The sequence below is a fragment of the Cavia porcellus genome, unplaced genomic scaffold (genome assembly GCF_034190915.1).
Source record: "Cavia porcellus strain 051 isolate PalLab524CR breed Dunkin Hartley unplaced genomic scaffold, mCavPor4.1 scaffold_27, whole genome shotgun sequence".
NCBI lineage: Eukaryota > Metazoa > Chordata > Mammalia > Rodentia > Caviidae > Cavia > Cavia porcellus.
This window is the reverse complement of record NW_026947510.1, coordinates 14,477,693-14,499,668: the sequence shown is the minus strand read 5'-3', so window position 1 is coordinate 14,499,668 and position 21,976 is coordinate 14,477,693. Positions and strand designations below refer to the sequence as shown.

Below are 21,976 nucleotides of genomic sequence, written 5' to 3'. Positions count from 1 at the left end.
GTGGGCAGGGGAAACCGAAGTGCTTGATTAGGATTTCCTACACATGAATAGAAGCATATCCAATTAGAAACAAACACATGCTAATAGAGAGGTGTATACAACATCCTTTATTCTTCATTTTTGTATTTCTTCCTTTTGTGCTTCATTCTTGCATTTCTTAGGTAGTATAAATTCATTTCAAAGACATTAATGTTAGTGAGCTATAGATATAGTAAAAAGTTAATATATCAAAACAAATGTTGTATGTCAAAATGTAATAAAGCAACTTAAGGTCAGTAGGGCTCTCTAAGCTTATATGACAAAGAGAAATAATGTTACAGATATGAAGGTTAGCAGCTACATGAAATTATTCATTTTTCTTCAATCTAAACTGTCTCTTTGATCAGATTTCTTATAGGAAAGATGCGCAGGACACCCACATGTACACTGCAGAGCTCGACAGGCCGGATATCAAGAAGGCAACGCAGATCTCCAAGATCATAAGCAATGTAATTTGTCTTTCTTAATCTGGTACAGAAATGATGTCCTTCATTTTTGTAAGAGACAAGACACACAGCTTTGGTGGTCGGGTTGTTAGTAAAATTCGTCCATCTGAATGCATGACATCTTTGATTTTCCCTAAAGTATCCATTTGATTATGTGAATTCTGTGGGTACATGCAGAAATGACCCAAGCTTCATGTGACTATGGCTAGTGGCATACTTTTAGAAAAATTAATTACTACTTAGATATAAAATCATATTCAGATGTCTTGGCCTGGAGGCCAAATTGGTGAGTCTTCTGGGCCATGTAATTTCTCACTTCATTCAATCCAAAGAACTTTGCTTGGGCTTGTTCCCATCTTGTTGCTATTAATTGCGCAGATTCTACTCCACCAACACTCACCTTTGTACGTTTCCTGCATGCCATGGCTGTTTTTAATCTCTCCTAACTTTCTTTCTTATTAGTGCCATTTTACTTAAACATACCCAAAATCCTGGTAAAATGATTTTACTTAAACTAAATATTGGAATAATACAGAATATATATGTACTTTAAAAATTAATAATGACTAAACTCAACTGCATGTTAATCAAAATGATCAGATCAGTTCTTGAGAACAAATAGAACTGTAAGTGGTATCTATATGAAGCATACACGGTTCAATTATTGGGAAATTTCCCCTAGTATCTGTTTTTTTCAGTATCTGTAAGTAAATATGGAGATGAAAATGACTCGATACTTAAGGCTCAACTTTAGCTATTATTTTACTATGAAAAGTCAAGTTTATTTAAATAGCTACAATATCAAACAAGTTTCTGTTTTAGCAGTCATTATTTGATTTGTTATAAGGAATATTTCTAATGGGATAAGAGTGTTTTATTTTGACTAATATTACTGTAATTCTTCATTGGAAAGTAGGATTATTTAATACTTTCTTTTTATTCATTGTAGGCAGAATACAAGAAAGGGCAAGGAATAATGAATAAAGAGCCTGCTGTAATTGGAAGACCAGATTTTGAACATGCCGTGGAAGCTTCTAAACTTTCTAGTCAAGTAAGACTCTAGAGTGATAATTCCACAAGGACTGTATTCAGAGATTCTGTTTCTAGGAACACAGAAAAATATTTCATTTTAGATAATATCTTTACTTGCAAGAATAAACAGAGATAATGTTTCTGAAGCCATTGCAGATAGGATTGCAATAATTACAAATTTCAGTAAAGGAAAAATCAGTCTAATTTTCAGCATAGAACAAAGTTTTCCTTTCTCTAGGCTCATTCCTGGACGTGTTTCAGTGAGTTTGGTCATGATGTCACATTTCAGGGAATTTCCAGAAGTCAATAACAGTCATACCAAATAATTATATCCCTATTTATATGTATGCAAAGTAGATACATATAATTTTAAATTTAGTAATAAAAGTAGTTTGTCAGTTTTCACTTATTTTGATAAGAAAATAAAACAGATGATAAAAATGAGGGCTTTGGAAATTTATTAAAAAGCATAAAATAAGATCTGAAAAGAGTGTAAGGACCCAAAATGTGTATAGGTTAAGGGTCTCAATAGATAAAAAAAATCAGTTTTCTATAGTTATCATATGAATGTTGTGCAGTTTCACTTACTATTCAGTAGGTTTTTTTAAAAGTTAGATTAAGTGATCTTATAGTTTGTATGGAAAGGAATCACTGAAGAAAAGCCTTTAAAAGTAAGCAAATGAAGATCAGTGATGGAGAACTTAAATTATGAGTTGCCAAAAGATAATCAAAAACCATTGAAATGAAATCCATGTGGGATTGGTGTAGTGAGAGGTAAAATAACCAGTGGGATAGAATCCATTCCAATATTTTAAAAATTTAATATAGGGGAAAAGTATTGACTCAATGGAAGAAAGTTATATTAGTTCATAAATGGTGCTGACATAACTGGTTATCCATCATGATAAAATAAAAATTGGGGTCCAGGTCTTGAACCATATGCAAAAGTGAATTCCAGGTGAATTAAAAATATGAATGCAAACAACCAAATAATTTTAAAATGTTGGAAACTCTCTATATATACCACTGAAAGGAAACATAGTTGGGCTTACATAAGACTGGAGAATGAGAAAACTTAAAAGAATACTTAGACACACACAGTGATCATACAAAAGTTAAAACCTGTTTCAGTGGAAAAGGTAACATTGTAGAGTCAACAAGTAATGTGATCAAATGGTACCTTTTACACATTTATAGTGTTTTCAGTTTTGAGATGATTCATTTGTCATATTGCAAAGGTCTTAAGTGAATTACATTGCAAAATATGAATGCTAAAAGATACAAAATCTGACTTGAAGAATAACAAGTCTTGAGTAAAGGAAGGGATATACTGTGCTCTTGGCTTGAGAGTCTTGATGTTTAATATTGTAAGAATGCTAATTCTTCTTAAATTTAAAAACTCCATGTAATTCTAATTAGAATCTAAACAGGCTTCTCAAAAATTAGAATAAAATGACATATTTGAATAAATTAAATTATAAGGTAATGTACAGAGAAAGGAAGGTTTGGGATTTATTTTTTTGGTATTGGGGATCAAACTTGAGACATTTTTTTAAAATACAAAAAAAAATAGTGGTCTTCAAATATTTGGAAAAGTATTTGTAAACATATGGTAAAACTACACACACAGACACACATATAGCTCATAAATTCTTCAAAGTATAAACAGAAAAGACAGCCCAGAAAAAAGTGGAAAATGAGATGAAATAGACATTTCACAAAAGAACAAGCATAAATGGCCACTAATATGTCAAAAAAGATGCTCACATTAATCAGCAGGAAAGGAAATGCCAGTGAAATGAGAGAGAAATGTCACTTGTACCCATCAGCATTCTGTCTCTTGTTAGCGTGGGAGAAAAGGGCACAGTATTAGGAAAGGTTTTGTGTAGGAGTAGCTCTGAGCTAGACTGTTTTAAAGAGAGAGAGCAAACTCTGCTCAAGGTAAAACCCCCATTAAAGGAGAATCTGGCAGTAGTGGTTCTAGGCAGAGGATATGGATTGTGAACGTAAATGGATTGGAGTGGAGTTTTTGTAAGAAATGGGTCAGTGCTGTATTGATTTTGACTGTGGTCATCACTTTAAAGACTAGGAACCAGCAGTATTCACTGTATTTTTGACCACATCTCATAAAGACCCTCATGAAAGAACACTTCCAGAACTGATTCAGAAAGTGGGAAGAGGGGCCCCTGAATTTAGCTCAGTGGTGTAAGCACCTGCCTGGCAAGTGTGAGGTAATCAGTTAAATCCCTGGAAAAAGCGACAAGCACAATGAGATAAATGTGCTCAAAGTGAGGGGGTGAATTTTCAAGAAGATTGACAGCAATGTATCTTTTACATGTTTAATCTTTAAGCATTCTCTGTAATCTGTGATTATACCTCATAGATATGTTAACTTTATTTTTTGCCATGGTATGATAGTAATAAAATTTACCATGTTAACCATTTAAAGTTTAGCAGTATTAAGCACATTTATAATGCTGTAGTCCCCTCACCATCATCTATCTGAAAGGCTCTTTTCATCCTATAAAAGTGAAACTCTGTCTCTATTACAGAATAATTCCCCAGATCCACTCTTTCTAGAATAATAAGCACTATGAAATAAATGGAAAAGGAGACATTGATTTCCAAGTGTTAATTATGGTGGACATTTAGAAGTTAAATTCCAAGAACAACTTATCATACTTTCACTGTAGTCTCTCAGCCTCTACTTGTAGGTAAAAAATAAGTAGTTACCTCACTGAAAATGATGAGTAAGGCAAAGTTGTGCAAGTGTTTCTGCTGCAGAGAGGTTAGTGTAGGAGCTCTGCAGAAAGTCTGGCCTTGCAAGAGACAGGAGTCACCAAGGCCTGCTGGCCTTGCTGTGAACAATCACAAGTGAAGTGATTGGCTCAAAAAGTCCCTCTGCCTGTGGGTATGAAAATGAAGCAGAGAGAAGGGATATACAGGAGAGGCAGAAATGAGAGATTCCTGAATGTCACTGTCTCTTACTAAGAGCGTTAGAGTTTAAAAGGCACTTTGGCCTATAAAACAAAATTGTGACTCAGGAGGATACTGATGGACGAGGTTGGGGCACATGGGATGAGCCAGGCTGCACGGTGATTCCAGGCTCTTTGCGTTCTAGGTAGTGATTGTAGAAGAGATGGGAAGCCTCAGCAGTCTATCCTAGCTCCCTGACTTCTCACCACGCCACGCTTTTCTGAAAGCGAAGGCTTCCCATCTGTTACAGAGCAGACTGTGGCCAAGCAGGCTGCTTTGCTTTAGAGGTTAAGGAAATGGGCTCTGGAGTGCGGTCACTTGGGTTAGGTGCTGTTGCTTGCTCACAGAGTGACCTGGACAAATTGATTAATTTCTGTCTTCAGCCTCCTCATCTGTAAATGGGGTTGACATCAATAGTATTTGCTTCTCGGTATTGCTGCTGTGAGTACTCAAAAGTGGAACCTGGCCCATAGATTGTGTGGCTTCATAGAAATCATTGCATTCTGAGGCCTCAGAGTGTTTTTTATTTTCCAGGTGAATTTACACACCGCAGGCTGAGCCTGTGGTCTTACCTTCATTCTTTACCCATCCTGTTTGAAAGCCCTTGGAAGAAAAATTGGACATTTGAGCTTTTACTTTCACTTTTCAAAGTTTCTCTGCAAACATCCTACTACTTGATCTCTGTTTGAGTTTTTAGGTAGATTTTCTTTTAATTTCCAATTGTAGCAACTGAGTGATCAGACACTTAGGCAGATTATAATTTTTGAGTTGCACTCTATTTGTAATCTTTATTTTTTCGCGAGACACTTATTCATCTTATGGTATAGAAACTCACCAGAAAAAGGGAATCTGGGTAGATGGATAAACAGAAGTACTGGAATGACCTCAGTATGTTTTATTTCCATTCTCAGGGCTCTTACCTTGAAATAAAAGCAAAAGGTACAGTTTCTTATTTTCACTGACATCTCTGAAGACCATGTGTTCTTTGGTTACCCAAATGAATGACAAAGGCACATGAATACATAGAAGGGGAAATGAATGAGGAATTCACTTATCCAGGAAGTAGGGCAGGGGCTGGGGAGCCAGGAAGCAGGAAGAAACGTGCAAAGTAGCACCAAAGGAATCCTGAGGGGCCAGCCCCTGACAAGGCGGTGGGCATGGTACCAGGTGATAAGATGCACTTGATGAAAGAACACTCAACCAGTGGGCAAGTTGGCTTGCATTTTACCTGTAAATTGAGCTCGGTGGGATTTTGCTTATAAAAGCTCATGGAAACACATACCAAAACCTTCTTCTGTTAGCTCTTACAATAGCTTAGCTCTCCTTGTTGTAAACTTTCTCTTTTTAAACTTGGAAGGCACATAAAATTACGGTCAAGGCGTTAAAAATAATCAGTAAAAAATAAGCCTAAAGTTTCAAGTGCTAAGAAAACAAGATTGGCTTGTGTGTACCCTGAAGTAATAACTGTTAAAGCCATCAATTTAAAACAACACTCAGAATGATTAATTTTTTAACATATTTATATATCATATGAATTCTTTACTTGAAATTTACATGAATGAATGAGTGAGTTCTTTGTTTAGTTTTATAACAGCAAAAAAGCTTATTTACAATATGGTAGTACCTCGGTTCATGAAAATTTTGTTTTTGTTTGTGAATTCTGCATTGGGTGACAAACATGATCATGGCCATCTTTTTCTCAGGAATGTGAATGTGGCTGTCTTTTCCAGAATCACAGGATGAATTAAGTTCACGAACTGAGGCATCACTGTATTTTATAATAATTAATATTGGTGATAGCAAACATTGCATTTGTTCTATCGATAAGAATGGGTTGTAAACTTAAAAATTACACCGTGGATTGCTGTAAAAATTTAGCAATACATATTGCCCTTAAATTGTAAAACGTGTTCATTGGTTTGGGGAATCTCCTATTCTCTCTTCCCAGCCCATACTCTGCCAACCTCCATATATATATATATATATATATATATATATATATATATATATATATATCACTTACCACTTGCAGGCTGCTGAGAGGGCTTCTCTATCTTTGATCTGCATTTTAAAATGGCACAGATTAGGCTGTCAAATATACAGAGCCCGATTAAGCAAATTCTTTCTGGGTTATTGACATTTGATGCATAGCCAGTTAAGGTGTTATTTTTGTAAAGAAAATGAGAGCAGAGATAGTATTTTCTTTAAAGTTCAGGCTTAAAAAATGATTGATTTGTATCATGGACTTCAGTAGAAATCTGTGGTATCTTTTTACTCATTTGTAGTTTAATTTCATTCAAAAATGGTGAGGATTTATACAGATAGATACATAAAGATTTTTTTTTTTTTTTAGTTTTCATTTTCAGGGGGTAATTAAGGTGCACTTAGTAAATTTCAATTTCCTGACCTTTGCTTCTGTGGCTATAGTTGAACAGGTCTTGTTCAGGGTCTATATTTTTTCATTTTTGCTGGCTCTTGGGGAATCGCCTTATAAGTGAGATCATGGAGAAGCTAGGTACCTCTCACAGTGTGAGCTGTAATGCGTTTTGAAATCATGCTTATGCCAAGGTAACCCTGGCTCTGTCCAGATGCAGTTATGAAGACCAGTTTAAATGAAATCATTGAAGCTTAGCAATCACAGCCTCTGAAAGTCTCGCTAAGATTAAAATTCTTTAGAAAACTTCTAGGAGTTTGATCCTATATATCCATCACATGTGTGTGTGTATATGTATATGTATAGATAGATATCAGACCACTAGGTACAGCATTCATGATGTAAATAAAGCCAGTGATATGTAGTAAAAGTAACGCCATTAGTTTCTAAAATAATTAATCTAGGTATAAGTAGTATTTTGCTTTAAAACCAGCACTTATCTTTTTTCATTGGATAAGGCCTTTTTTTCTTTTTGTCTTTTTCATTTTTATCAGTACCGGGGCTCGAACTCACGACCGTCTGCTTACAAGGCAGGTGCTTATGCCGCTGAGCTAAATCCCCAGCCCGCACTTATCTTTTTTCAATGAATCATAAAAGTGAAAGGGCTATGCCTCAGGGATCCAGTTACAGTCAAAGCAAAGCGTTGTTGGAATCTCTGGGTGATGAGTGTGGGTAAGGAGATAGGACTCAGCTGTGTAGCTATTGGTTAAAAATAGGACAGAGGTTCAGTGTGTTTGTGCCAATAGTGAGTGAACCAGTGAGAAAGGGAGAAATGTGACATGCTTAAACCCTTTGATCATTTATTAGTTCATGAATGCACAAACTTTATGGAAAGAGAAAAGCGAGAAACAGTTAATGTGTTTGTGTCTGGTCAATATATATTAAAAATAATGCAGTTATTTTACTTTGCAGTTAATTAATAAGAAAAGACTGTATCTTTTGAATCAAATCACTCAGACTGTTAGAGATTAGAATGAAATAAAATTTACCATGCTTTGTTTATTATTGCACTCAACATATCAGATGAGTGACAGATTGATTATTGTTTTTCAGACATACATTTTCTTGGAAGAGCAAATGCCGGGTTTAATAACTGATAAGCTACCATTTTCATTTCCAAATAATGCTACCCTAGAGATAGCCTGTGCTCCTAGTGTATTCATCCTGTGAACTCCTGGTTGCACAAAAACAGTGCAACAGCTCCTTGAACGCTGCTCACAGAATCTGTTCGTACCTTTTAGCTGATACGTACCAAGAAACTCATGATACATGAGGCTGGAGAAATGACAAACGCAGAGGAAACTCAGTGCAGGTCAGCATTTCATAGCTGGAGCAGATGGTGAGGTGTAAGCAGCTCCCAGCTGAGAGTAGTCAGTGGTTACTGGCTGGCAGGAGAGTTTGACTCAGAAAGGTGCTGCTGAATCTGGTGGTCAGGAAGCATTGTGTCAGTGGAAGCCAGTGGAAGAGTCACTACCTTTGCTGAACAAACGCCCCCTAGACATCAAACTCTAGGTGAGACAAAACCAGCCCTTAAATGTGGTGAGTAGCAGCATCACAGAGTGGTGGACTATGCATTGCAGAGAGGACTGGGCTGAAGAACCTTTGCTTCTGTGACAGCCACGAGAAGAGAAGGGGAGGGAGCCTGGCTTAGCAATCTGTGCTCTTATTCCTGATTTCAGGTTATAAAATCATTTTTTAGAGAGGCTTCTGTTATTGTCAAGTACAACTGCACAGAAAATATTTTCTGCAAGCTGCCTTGAAATATTTTTCAAATGCCCTGTTCCCACCCCGATTTTAACTGAGTCTCTCTCATCGGGATTAGACATGGGTCACCCAAAGAGGCCATCACAAGAGGCTTGATTGAAAAAGATGACATGAGCCACTCCCAAATTGCTGTTTACTAAAGATTTCTGCAAGGCAAGGTCTTAGTTATATTAATGCACATGCATTACAAGAATGACGCAAGAAAGCAAAAATATTATAAGAATTTTATTGTAAAAATAGTATAAAAGAATAAAACAGCTTACTTTTCATTTTTGAAATCTATATATTTTTTAACCACAAATCAAAGTGGTAGGAGATGTAAGTTAAGTTCATTTTTTATTGGTAAAAACCTTGTGTCTATATTCTAATTAATTATAGCACATATTCACATGTTTCTTTACCAGTGGAGACAGGTTCAGTTCTATAAGGTAAGTGAGTAGTCCTTTTTGTTCTTATATGTCTATTTAAAAAATAAAAATAATTTAGAGCAAATATGAGTGATGGTTTTCCTGCTGAATAAATTATGGAGTTAAAATGGAGAAATTTAAAAATGAAGTAGATCTTTTGTAAATGGGGAGGTAAGTGGAGGGCTCCCCAAAAAGAATCGAGATGTGCTATGTACATGTACAAATCCATCGTGATGAATGTGATGATTATGTGCTGCAAAGATGTACTAATAAAATAAATACATTTAAAAAGCCCCCTCCCCCCAAAAGAAAAAAACAAATACATAGTAGACCTAGGATATTTCAGAAACGTATTTCCTAAAAGTGAATTTTCCAACAAATGAGCTATAGGAAATGATGAGAAAAACCACAGTACACACTTAACGCTTTATTTGGAGTAATTTCCTTAGGTAAATTCATATTCAAATTCTAGGACCAAGAATCCATTGTGCAAACACGATAGACTGTAAGAGATTTGTGCTCCGGAGTTCTGTTTGATCTAGATTGCAGAAGTGCAGAAATAGAAGCTGGCTTTTAAAATTTTTGATATTTTGATAGTGCTCATGAGTAGCATTTGAGTGCATGACTAACTGCATTTATGGTCAATCTTCAGGTGGCTCATTTAAAACAAAATTGTGCCTAATTAAGCTTTATGAAGGGTCATGGAAACTGGGAACTTAAATTGTGTTGCCATTCAATTTTAAGGTAGCTTTCCATTTGATCTCTTTAAAAATCAAATGTGTTCCTTTTCATTTTAAATGTGTTATTTAATATAACCTATTTTTTGGGTGATAGGTTAAATATAAAGAAAAATTTGAAAATGAAATGAAGGATAAGAAACATCATTACAATCCCCTTGAAAGTGCTTCTTTTAGGCAACACCAGCTTGCGGCCACACTGGCAAGTAATGTAAGTTGTAATTCACAGAAAATTACTTTCAGTATCTTTTGATTCTTGTTTCCTCAGAACTGTGTTGTAATTACCGATACTTAATCAAGATCATGTAATTTCCAACTAATTTGTAGTTGAAAACACTAAAGCATATTCTCCTGAAGCTTTTTTAGAAAAAATATATTATTATAATTTACTATTAATGACTACTGATTACTAATTAGGTAATAAGTACGAATAGTAATGCAAATAAAATTATTATGCCTGAATAACAGTAGAAATAGATTATAGAGTTTTGCAGAAAAGCAGTGTTATCACAAATTAGTAGTTAAGACAATAATTAACTCACAATTAGGCCCATGACATTGGGTTCATTATAAAGTACTACCTGGTACATGGTAGTTTATCATAAAGAAATTTTTAGAAATTATACCATTAATGACATATAATTTCTTTTGTATCTCCTGTGTAAAGACTGTTAAATACTTCATTGTAAGATTTATTTTTTATTTCATGTTTTAGAAAATAATCAGGATTCATTTGATAAGAAATAATGTCCTAAATTCTTACTAGAAGTAAGCAGAATATAAAACAGAAACATTGAAAAAATTGATTGCTTTGCTGTAGTTGAAATTGTTCAGAGAACCTTCTCAAGTATGAAAATTAAATATTATCCAACTGTTGCCCTGTTAGATCATTTAGACCTTTCAGTTCCCATCATCTCATTGGGAATTAGTTTATTTTGCTTTCATTAATGCTTGAAAGGTATCGTTTGTGCTCAGTAACCAACTTTTACTTATTTCCAGCAATTGAAATGAGTTTTTGTGTCTTAGGACTCATGAGAATATCAGAATGATTTTTATTTGATTTTTTTGGTTTATGAATATACAAATGTAAAGGAACTAGAAATGAAATTTACATAAAGGAACCTTGAGTCTAGTGCTGAAAACTCAAGGTTTAGGGTCAGATTGCCTCAATTTAAATCCTGTTCCATTGCTCTGTATTATACCTTCATCTCTCTGTGTCTCAGTTTCTATTTGGTAACATAGAGGTGCTTAAAGTACCTACCTACTGGGTTGTTGTTGTGGGGATTAAATACTTCACATTTGTGGAAATGTCTCTGGCATATAGTAAGTGTTTAACGTGCAGTAATAGCAATATTATTAATATTTTATAACTTTATTATTAGTGTGATATTTCCAGAGCAGTTGGCAAAAACAAAACTCCCATCAAAGCAGCTCTGTATGGCAACAGGAGGAAAGAAACCAAAGGGCTAAATCACCAGAAAGCAAAATTGAAATAATACAGTCATGTCTGAAGAATAAAATGGTTCTTCTCCCTCTTTTGTCTTTTCTTTTTTATCTTTTGTGGTACTGGGGAATTGAACTTAGAGATTTTGCACTAAGCTACATCGCCAGCTCTTTTTTTAAAAAAATGAAAATTTTGAGGCAGGATCTCATTAAGTCACTAAATTTTTCAGGCTGGGCTCAAAGTTATGATCCTCCTGCCTCAGCCTCCCAGAATGCTAGGTTTACAGGCATGCACCATCACACTTGGCATCTCTTTATTTCTTGAAAGCAAGTTCCTGTATAATTACCTGATTCTGTTGATATCCTCTTTTCTGAATATGAAAACAATAAAAGGAATTAAAATATTTCAAGTCCTTAGAAAGGAAACTTTTAGTCATTCAGTAGTGAATCAGCACCATCTAGTGGTTGCTTATCAATCCATTTGTCAATTGACCCCTAAATGGTAATACTATTTTTATATCGTGTTAAAAGTAATAATGGCAGTAATGTGAAAGCATATTTTCTTCTCTTAGATGGTATTTTGTCCCATGTTATTTTCATAGGTGAGTTACAAGAAAGACATTGAAAATATGCACGACCCGGTTTCAGATCTCCCAAATTGGTTGTTTTTAGACCATGCCCTGAAAGCCAGCAAAATGCTCAGTGGAGTAAGTGGGTTGTTGATAGCAACTGTCTTGTGTCGTGTAGCCCTGAGACGCCGGGCTGCCTGCTGTGTTCATGAGCTCATCTGCTTCCTTGGTTGTCCTTGGCTGCACCCTCCGTGACTAACTCATTGAAAAGTAGTGAATGCTTGGGTAAACCCCACCAAAGCGCCCCTTTCCCCTCTGTACTCCAAACTTAGCTCCCAAACAGAGCGATGAGAAGCGGCTTCAGTTCTGCGTTGCAAGCCCTGTGTCTGAGGCTGGCTTTGATATGTTGGAACTTCTGCTCGTTATCTTGGTGTCTTATTTCTTCCACTTCACCACTCCTGTCATCCTTCACCACCCCTTCTCCTCCTTCTACTTCTTCTTTAAACTGGAAACATTTTTTTAAAAAGCTATGAATTTCAAAACAAAATAATAGGAGATTAGCAGTGGTTAACATATTGCACGTTGTTATCTTCAAGGTAATTGTTCAGATGACAAGATATAAGCATGAAAAACTGATGAAACAACGAAAGCACAAACCATACTTTTTGATGAACTAACAGAGATTAGTAACATAATTATCTATCTGTGACTTTTCCCTTCTTTCTTTTGCCCTTTTGTCATCCTTCTTAAAGTGTGTAATGCATATAAGTCATTCAAACTCCCAGAATTTTAATTCAGCCCCCACACAAATTGCTGATATTGTGTGAAAAACAATGTCATTCTTTCCAGTGTGGAGCACAAAATGAGAGATGGAGGTGCTTTGAGAGGCTCAGAATTCGCACTTGGTTCCTAACACTGAAGTCGCACTGTCCTGCCCTGCCCGTGCCATGCCTACTTTTCTGTCCACATCCCATGACCCCTTGAGTGTCCCTGTTCCAGTTCCGTGGCTTTCCCCATGACTGAGGCACACGTATGATTCCATCTGTTCCCTTTCTCTGAAACCTCTGCTTTCTTCACAGTCACTTTTGGTCATTGCAGTGACATCTGCTGTTGCTGGTTCCTCATCCAGATTCAGGTTAAATTACCTAGGAACGTGGAGATTGAAGTGTACGTGAGCCAATAAAGATGCCATGCCGATATCTGGTACAATGTATGCCCACGTAACAAAAATACCTGAAACAAATAACTTAAAAGAAGGAGAGAGTTGTTTTGGCTGAGGATTTTGCACCAGGTCACCTAGTGCCGTTTCTGGGGATGGAAGAGAGAGCATCATGGTGGAAGGGGTTGGTGGCAGAAGTTGCCCACCTCTGTGACAGTAGGAAGGAGAGAGTGAAACAGAGAGAGAGAGAGACAGACAGACAGACAGAGACACAGAGATAGAGAAGAGGAAGGAGGAGGAGGAAGAGAAGGAAAAGGAGAAGAGAGAGAGACGGAGGGGGAGGAGGAAAGGGCCAGAGGAAGACGTGGTCTGCAAGGCCCTATCCCTAGGACACACCCCTTCCAGCAGGTTCTGGGTCCCGTGTTTCCATTCCCTTCCCCAGCCCATCATATCATTAATGCCCATAGTGCATTAATTTATCAGGAAGGTCAGAGTCCAGTCACCTCCCAGAGTCTCATCCTTAAGCTTTGCTGCTTTGGGAACCAAGCTTGCCACACACGAACCTTTGGGATACATTTCATGTCCATAGTCTAGTACCCCTAACAGGCTGTTTCTTTTCAAGAATGTTGACTTCTATTTTGTAATAATAATGAAAAAATTACAGTTTAGCATAAACTGTTTTCAGCATCTCTTCAATGAATAAAAAGCATCAAAATCATATGTGCAACTTTTTTGGGGGGTACTGGGATTGAACCCAGAGCTTTTTTACTGATCTATTCTCAGCCCATCTTTTCTTTTTAATTAAGAGAGAAAAAAAAACACAGAAAAGAAAAACAAAAAGCAAAAGAGACAAACAAACAGCAACAACAAACCCCAAACAATGACATTATAGGTTTTTCAAAACAGGATGATAGGAATTTAACAATGGTTGTAATATTGATATTGTTATCGTCAAAAAGGTTACTTAGATTACCAAATATAGACATGTAAAATTGATCTAATCATATAAATATTAACTGTTCTTTTCCAAGAACTGTTATAACTAGTAGTATAATCATGTTGGCTATCTTATATATATAAATACAAATCCATGTCTTTTTCTTTTCCCCTTCCGCCTTTCCTCCTTTCCTCCTTTCCTCTATCCCACTTGCTTTTCCCCTTTGAGCAGCTTCTTAACTTTACGCAATATCTATTGTAGATTTTTGGTCATATTTGCTCTTTCAGTTTCTCACACTAGGAAGACAATATGGTATTTACACATGTGAGTTTGATTTATTTCACTTATGAGTATGATCTCAAGTTACATCCATTTACCTATAAAAATCTCAATGTGATCATTTTATAGCTGAGTAGTACTCCATTATATAAAAATACCACATCTTTTATATCCGTTCTTCAGTTGATGGGCATGTAGGTTGTTTCCAAGATCTGGCTATTACAAATTGTGCTGCTATGAACATGGGTGCACATATATTACTGTGGTATGATGTGTTCATTTTTTCTGGGAAAATGCACAGAAATGGGATAGCTGGGTCAAATGGAACCTCTAATCCTAGCTTTTTGAGGAATCTCTATACTGACATGTAGGTGGTTGCACCAGCCTACACTCCCACCAACAGTGGAGAAGGATTCCTTTTCCCCATAGCTGCTCCAGCATTTGTTATTGGTTGATTTCTTGATCTTGGCAGTTCTTTCTGAGTGAGATGGAATCTCAGTGTCCTTTTAATTTGCATTTCTTAAATGGCCAATGATGCTGAGCATTTTTTCATATTTATTTGACATTTGTATTTCTTCACCTGAGAAGGTTACATTTATCTCAGTTGCCCATTTTTGGACTGGCTTTTTGAAGTTTGGGGGCCTGATTTTTAAAAAAATTCTTTATATGTTCTAGATAGAAGTCCTTTGTCTGAGGGACAGTTGGCTAAGATATTTTCCCAATTTTGGGGTTTTCTTTTTGATCTGTTGGAGATTTCTTTTGACATGCAAAAACTTTTTAATAAGATGAGAATCCCAGGTGTTGATTCTGGGAAGTATTTCCTGTGCAGTTTGATTTTTGTTCTTGAACTCTGCCTACTCCTATGTCTTCAAGATTTCTACCTACTTTGTCTTCCACAAGATTTAGTGTCTGTGTTTTAATATATAGATCTTTGATCCATTTTGACTTGAGTTTAGTACCTGACGATAGGCATGGGTGTAGTTTTAGTCTTCGGTGTGTGGACAGCCAGTTTTTCCAGCACCACTTATTAAAGAGGCTGCCTTTCTTCCAGTGAATACGTTTGGCCCCTCTGCTGAAGATGGGGTGGCTCTCCGCCCGTCTTTCTTCCGTTTGAGACAGTTTTCTCTAAGTTGCTGAGTTTTCCAGGCTGGGCTTCAACTTGCGATCCTCCCACTTCAGCCTCTGAGAGGGCCGAGGTTACGGGCACGTGCCACTGTGAGTGGCTTGTTTCACCTCTTTTACATCATTTGTGCCGATAAAAATCTTTATTCAGGGAGTGTTTTTGCTTAGATCATAGATATTTGTTCTTCCCACTGAAAAATTGTGGCTGGATGATTATTTTACATGTCAGAAAGTTTGAGTGAAAAAAATGCATTACTCCATAGCACCTGCTTGTTAAAATTGTACCATAATACATTGGCTCAAATTTATCCTGCATTAGAAGCTAGTCATCTTTTAAATTTTAATGTAAAGAGATTGAAATTTTCTTGATTTATAAGGACAACTTAATTTTAGTAGAAGATTGAATGAGAGATTTGTCAGTAAATACTTCGGCTAAGATTATTTGTCAGTTTGTTATAAATAGCTGGGTTTTTAAACTTCTAGATAGAGGTCTTTGGTGTACATTGGAATATTTTTTATTTTACCATGTGTAGGTAAAATTAGTGCCTTATACATTTGGACAGCGGTACTCATTACATTTTAAGGAAATATTTTCCCCTGAAAAATGGAGTTCTCAAAAGTTTTCAGTTTTCTTAAAACTGTACATAAATTTAAACAATATATATTGTGTTACTCTGTGTGGCTTCCACTAGGAGGCAACAGAGACTATTATATATACAGAAGTACAGAATCATGTACTGGAAATTTCTTTCACAGATTTTAGCTCAAGTAGGTTTTGTTTTTGTTTTCTAAAACAGGATTTTCTGAATTTCTTCATAGCTGAAATAGCTTATTGCGTTGGGAACAATATTTAGCCACCCTTTCTTAGTTCTCTCCGTTAGTCCAAATATAATACCCTAGCTATGTTTAATTCCAATTTTAAACAATAGCGTGTTTTAACTTACTACTTTCAAGTCATGATTATAATATAAATATATTATAAAATAACCTATCCAATTATAAAGTATATTAGGTACATCATTGTTTTTCAAGGTTTTTTTAAAAAAATTTCTTTATTTATTGTTTTGAGACAGGGTCACACTACATAGTACAGGTTGACCTTGAACTCACTCAGTAGCCAGGCGGGCTCAAGCTCATGGCACTCCTCCTGCCTCAGCCTCCTGCCTGCTGGGGTTACAGGCATGTGGCACTGCACCTGGCTTTCTTTTTCTTTCTTAAGTTAGTAGAAAAGCCAATATTTAAAAGTTGTTGTCTTTGGTCAAGAGGTGCTCTGTGAACGGTATTCCTTTGGTGCTTTTCTCCCTCATTTTATTTTGGCTAGGGTTTGGGGACCGGAGTCTTGGCTTCCTAGTTGCCTTGGTGGCCCATTGCTTTGTCCCCCAAGGAGCAGCAGCTGTCGAGCTGCAGGTGACCTGGGTGTCCTGTCTGTCCGTCCCTGGTGCCAGGCTGTCTTCCCTTTCTCTCGCCCATCTTCAGAGCCTCTCTTAAGAGGCTCTGAAGTATCATTTCTCTCCCTCCACAAACCGAACCCACTGCCAATGAGCAATCCACATTAGCTTCTTCCGTCTCTGTAGCCTTGTGTGCCTGACAGCTGCTATTTGTTTCTAAGCATTTTCCAAACAGGGCAAAATAACCAAGTGTCCACCCTCCAGGGACAGCAGTCCCAAGCAGTTTGGCCTTAGTGCTGCCTGTTGCGTCTCAAGTACTGCCGCTGACAGACTGGATGCCCTGTCCATCCGGCCGCTTCTTAAGTAACCTTTTTACTTGAGTCTAAATGGTAGCCTAATTTAGACCCCCCAAAACCCCCAAATTCTTCATTTTAAAAATCAAAACAACTGCGCCCAGATTCCTCGGTTTCTTTTCCAGATACTTCTTACCCTTTGGAATTAGGACCTTCAGCGGACTCATTTTTCACTGTCTTGTTTTCCTTGTGACTTTCAGTCCTCGAGGCTGAGCCACCATAGATAGCTTTTTTCCTTCCTTATCTCCAGGCTTCCTTCTTTTTGTTTTCTTTCTTTCCTTCTTTCTGCCCTTTGGCCTCTCATTGCCAAGCCACCTTCTGTCACCAGCTCCTGCATTGCCGCTGCTCGGTGCTGTAAATGTGCCTAATGCTGTGTTCACAGCTAACTGTCCCCGGAGTGCTCCCTGTGCTGGCCGCCCTGCCAGCTGCCCAGTCTTGTGCTGCCTGTTTATCTCAGTGTGAGGAATCCCCTGTGTGCCCGCTGATCACCGATGGAGACTTGGTACTGGCACTGTCCCCTGTGGTGGCTTGCGTTTTTGTTTGCTTTCATAAGCATTAATGGCTCTAATCAGTCTCTTCTACCCTAAAGTTGTTTCCATGTTCTGTGTTTTAGCGAGAATATAAAAAGCTGTTTGAGGAAAACAAAGGCACGTACCATTTTGATGCCGATGCCTCGGAACACCTGCACCATAGAGGCGTTTCCACACTTCAGAGCCAGGTAAGTGCCCGTCACCATTGTGACACCCGCTACTGCTCGCCACCACTGTGCCCCTCAACTGATGAGGTACAGTCGTGAAAAGAACACCGCCAGGCAACATAAATGTTGCCTCGGGAAATCTCAGGCACCGTTTCCTATTTATAGGATCAGAAAAGCCTGACCTGTGTGTCCATACAAAGGCATTCCATAAAGTAGCAGTTACTCCACATAATCAAGAACTTCTAATGCAGGAGTTAAACTGTGGTCGAAGCTCAGTATTTACATGACTTGTTATTCTGAGCCCCCAAATTTTCCAGGTGCAATGTTTATTATTATAATTTCTCAGCTCACAAATGTGATTGAAAAAGGAAAACAATCTTGCTAGTATACTCTAAATTAATGTGTTTTGCAACTATGAAATCTTACGTACCTTAGAAAAGGCTTTTAAAGAATTCTTCTTATGACACTTTAAAGCTGATAGCCATGTTTTAATTCTGAGTTTAGCTTGCTGAAGGTGCCATATCTAGCATCTAAGCATTTAAGACAAAAATTTGCATGATTCTCTAAAATGTATTCTGTGAAACATTATATGCCTACCTTCATTTATTTTAAAAATATGCAAACTAGCTCCTCTTTAATGTTTAAAATATACATTTTAATCTTTTTGGTTATTTTCATTTCATTTTTTCTTTCACCAAACTTTAAAATAGTATGCTGTTAGCTTCAACACTTTTGATGGTCATTCTGTCATACTTTTCTGCAATAAAAATGTCTACTAATGGATATTTAAAAGTTATTTATATTTCCTGTCATCATAAAGTTCTAAATATTGAAAATTTTCCCTGTTTAAATTATCAATATCCTTATTATTATAAAACTTGAAGAATAGTTTCACAAAGTTGTTATACCTAAGAATTTTAATGAAAATGTATTTCTGTATAAAGTAAATTCTGATCACAATTACTTAATTTAATTTTAAACGGTATATTGACAAAAAAGTCAACCACTATTTTGTATTGTATGGCTAACATTTCTTATTTTTATATAGAAAATTTCACTCATTTTATAAACTAAGATAAGATGAGGACTGGTGATAATTGTAATACTAATTCACAATATGATATTATTAAGTAATGAATAGGAGAAAGAAAAGAAATCACATAAAAGTTTGTTTTATTCAGTGCCTTGTAGAAAAACGTAGCAGTTCTTTTGAAAAAAAGATAGAAGATCAAACCTGTAGTTTCTTAATAGGATTCCTCAGTCTCCCTTTCCAACCCTCCCTCCATGTATATCTTGTCAAATACCTGCTGTGTGCTTACATATCATATAAATGTATATGCACTATATTATTTGATGAGACTTTAGTCTCTTATGCAATTATGTTATTTAGTAGTTCTAAGTTACTTTTATTCCTCAAAATTTTTTATATATTACCCATTTACCTCCTTTACATGGCATTATTCTTAGGGAATTTAGTGATGATCCTAAATAGCTTGAATAACTTGGTTTTAGAAAGCAGTACGACTAATTTTGGACACTTATTTTACTTTGATCTGTATAGGGCTTTTGATTTTTTTAAATATAGTTTTCTTTCTTTTCATTTTCTCTTTTGGTGTGGACATTGAACCCAGGCTGTCACACATGCTAAGCACACCCTCTACCACTGAGCTACCCCCATCCTCATTTTTATATTCTTTTCTTACTTTTTTCTACCAAGGTTAAATATAAAGAAGAATATGAGAAGAATAAGGGAAAGTCAATGCTTGAATTTGTTGAGACTCCGTCATATCAAGCTTCCAAGGAAGCTCAAAAGATGCAGAGTGAGGTAGGTCTCTGGTCTTGTTATTAGTTGTTTAGTGTTTATGGGATGTTTTGCCATTTGAAAAGGACTGGAAGGTGGCTGAGAATGTGTAATGGGCCTAGCAGCAGGAGCACAGCTCTGCACAGATTTTGGAACCTACATTCTAGGCCTGGTGCCCACTGGCCGGAGTCTTGTCCAGGGCTTTGATGTTGGCTTTAGTTTTTCTCATTTGGTAAATACAATTACCAAGCCAGATAAGCTCTTAAAGCTCTTATCATGATTCTGTGACTATAGAACTGACATTTTCAGATTTTACTGCTGTAAAACTATGGTGAATAACTAAATGTTAAAAAACATTGAAAGGCTGGTTGCTTTTCCTTTTTCCCTTCGCAATAAAGTAGAACCAATATTTATTAAGTTCTTATTCTATGCTGGGTAATATACTCAGAGCTTTATGTCTTCTCATTTAATCCTCAAAGTAATGACACTCAGAAGGTATTATTTCTGGGTTTGTAATATATCCACTGGAATTAATCCTGTCAAATACAATTATATATCTAGTAAATTCCAGTGCTTTAGGATGGAGTCAGACTCATCTACAATTCCTTTTTTGCTACGAACTTATTTCTTTTTCTTTTTTAGTGAATACTTGAATTATTTTCCTACTTACTTTGTTCCTAACCTAAGATACAGCTGAGTCACATCAAGTTATTACTCGCACTGGGTTTTCTTTGTCCCAGTGAGATTTCTTCTCTTCTGTTGTGGAAACCGGACATACAGGTAGAAGGTTTTGTCAGTAGCCAATATCCAAATTCTATGGAAACAACTGAGTCATTACTTCCAAAGGGCAGAAATATGTTAAATATGTGTATCAACTAGTTGTGTTCAGTGGTCAGGCCTTTTTTCCAGTAATAACATCAAAACCTGAGGAAATGATGATATCTGGACAAAACCTTGCGTGGGAATTTTGTCAGCATTTGCTAGTTGTGGAGATGTTATAGTTCATCTTCAGATACTCCTGAGGTGTGTCAGGAGGGAGACAGCACCTCCACATGGTCCCAGGCAGCTTCCATCTCGGTTTCCCTCTTCCCTTTGTTGGTGTGTAGTCCTCATTTGTGCTGAGGACCCTTTTATCGTTCTTGCCCCATGGCCCCTGATTTCCATACTCTTAAGAAGTTAACTCTGCCGCCACCCACAAATCCTGGACCTTACAGTTCATGGTTATCACATTATGATGCCGTATTTGTGAATTGGAAATGATAGTAATTTATGGTGTTGGATTTTAGCTCTACATCTCTTACCATAGTTGCTGTCTTTTCTTCACCCAGTTGATTCTTTCGGTCCTGTCGAGTGAGACCTGTTTTCCCTTTCATTATAGCCCCAAGTATTAGATTCTTTTAGTTCCTCCTTTATCCCTTTGCTTGGTGGGGCTGGAGGAGAGCGAATTCTTGCAGTAGAAAATATCTTTGGACCACATTTATCCTCTGAAGACCTGAGAAAGAAAGTATCCAGAACTCTTTAAAAAGTTTGCCGTAGAAAGGCTTTAAATATAGGACCAGTGAAGGGCCAGGAGAGTCAGCTGTCACTGCAGGGTTTCATTCCCTAGACAGGTGCATCTCCGCATGCTTGTGCAGCCTTCCTGTGAAGCTGAGTATTCAGACTCGGGCAAAGCCTTTCACACTGCCTCACACTTTCTTCTAACGCCGGGCGTAGGTTTCATCATCGTGTTTCTTTCCTAGAAGAAATTCCTGTATCTGACCTTGAAAAGTTTCTCATCTTCCCTCACACAGATGTAGCTCTTCTAGTCAGAAGTTTGAGGATATTTTCCTTTTTCTTCAGGCTCTCGCTGGCTGGTTCCAGTCGCTGTAACTTTTCTTAATGACTTACTTCAGTAATGTTGTTCAGCATTAAGTGCTTTTTGAAGTGAAATAGCAAATATACATAAATAAATGCACAAACACATATATTTATATTTCACTTTATAGAGTCCCCTTAGCCTGGAAATGCCCTGAATTCAGCCTTATAACCATACTATCTTGATTAGATCCAAATTTTAAAAAAGAGAAAGTTTTTCACTTTTGTTTTTGGGATATCTATAGTTCTTTAATTTTGAAGCCTCCTAGAGCAACTCCATAATTAAATTTACAAGATGCTCATTGTAGATGTACAGAGATGCTCAGAGAGGAGGTGACATACTTATTTTATTCTCTCTCATGGTTTGGAGAATTTCTTTATTCATACAATTGCTTTCTCTGTAATAAATACATAATAAACATAGATAACTTCTCCCTTTGTGAGAATAACATTCTCATTTAGAATTTGTTTTTTATGATATAATCTGAATAAAATATTTGACTAAGTAATCTGGTCCTTGCTTAGTAAATACTTTGCAT

At 36.7% G+C, this 21,976-nt stretch overlaps 1 protein-coding gene across 13 annotated transcripts in view; it reads left to right on the top strand.

Moving 5' to 3' along the window:
* The window catches only part of Nebl (nebulette), a 381,690-nt gene that overhangs the window by 288,230 nt on the left and 71,484 nt on the right, over positions 1 to 21,976 (top strand). For 9 of the 13 annotated variants that reach the window (XM_063237899.1, XM_063237898.1, XM_063237897.1 and 6 more), the window contains 6 exons: positions 387 to 488; positions 1,435 to 1,536; positions 9,933 to 10,046; positions 11,881 to 11,985; positions 17,699 to 17,803; positions 19,500 to 19,607. The exons of 2 other annotated variants lie outside the window; for them this stretch is intronic. In XM_063237899.1, the coding sequence (XP_063093969.1) occupies positions 387 to 488; positions 1,435 to 1,536; positions 9,933 to 10,046; positions 11,881 to 11,985; positions 17,699 to 17,803; positions 19,500 to 19,607 (636 nt within the window). The remainder of the gene's footprint in view (positions 1 to 386; positions 489 to 1,434; positions 1,537 to 9,932; positions 10,047 to 11,880; positions 11,986 to 17,698; positions 17,804 to 19,499; positions 19,608 to 21,976) is intronic. 2 more of the 13 variants (XM_063237904.1, XM_063237906.1) reach the window with 2 other exon arrangements.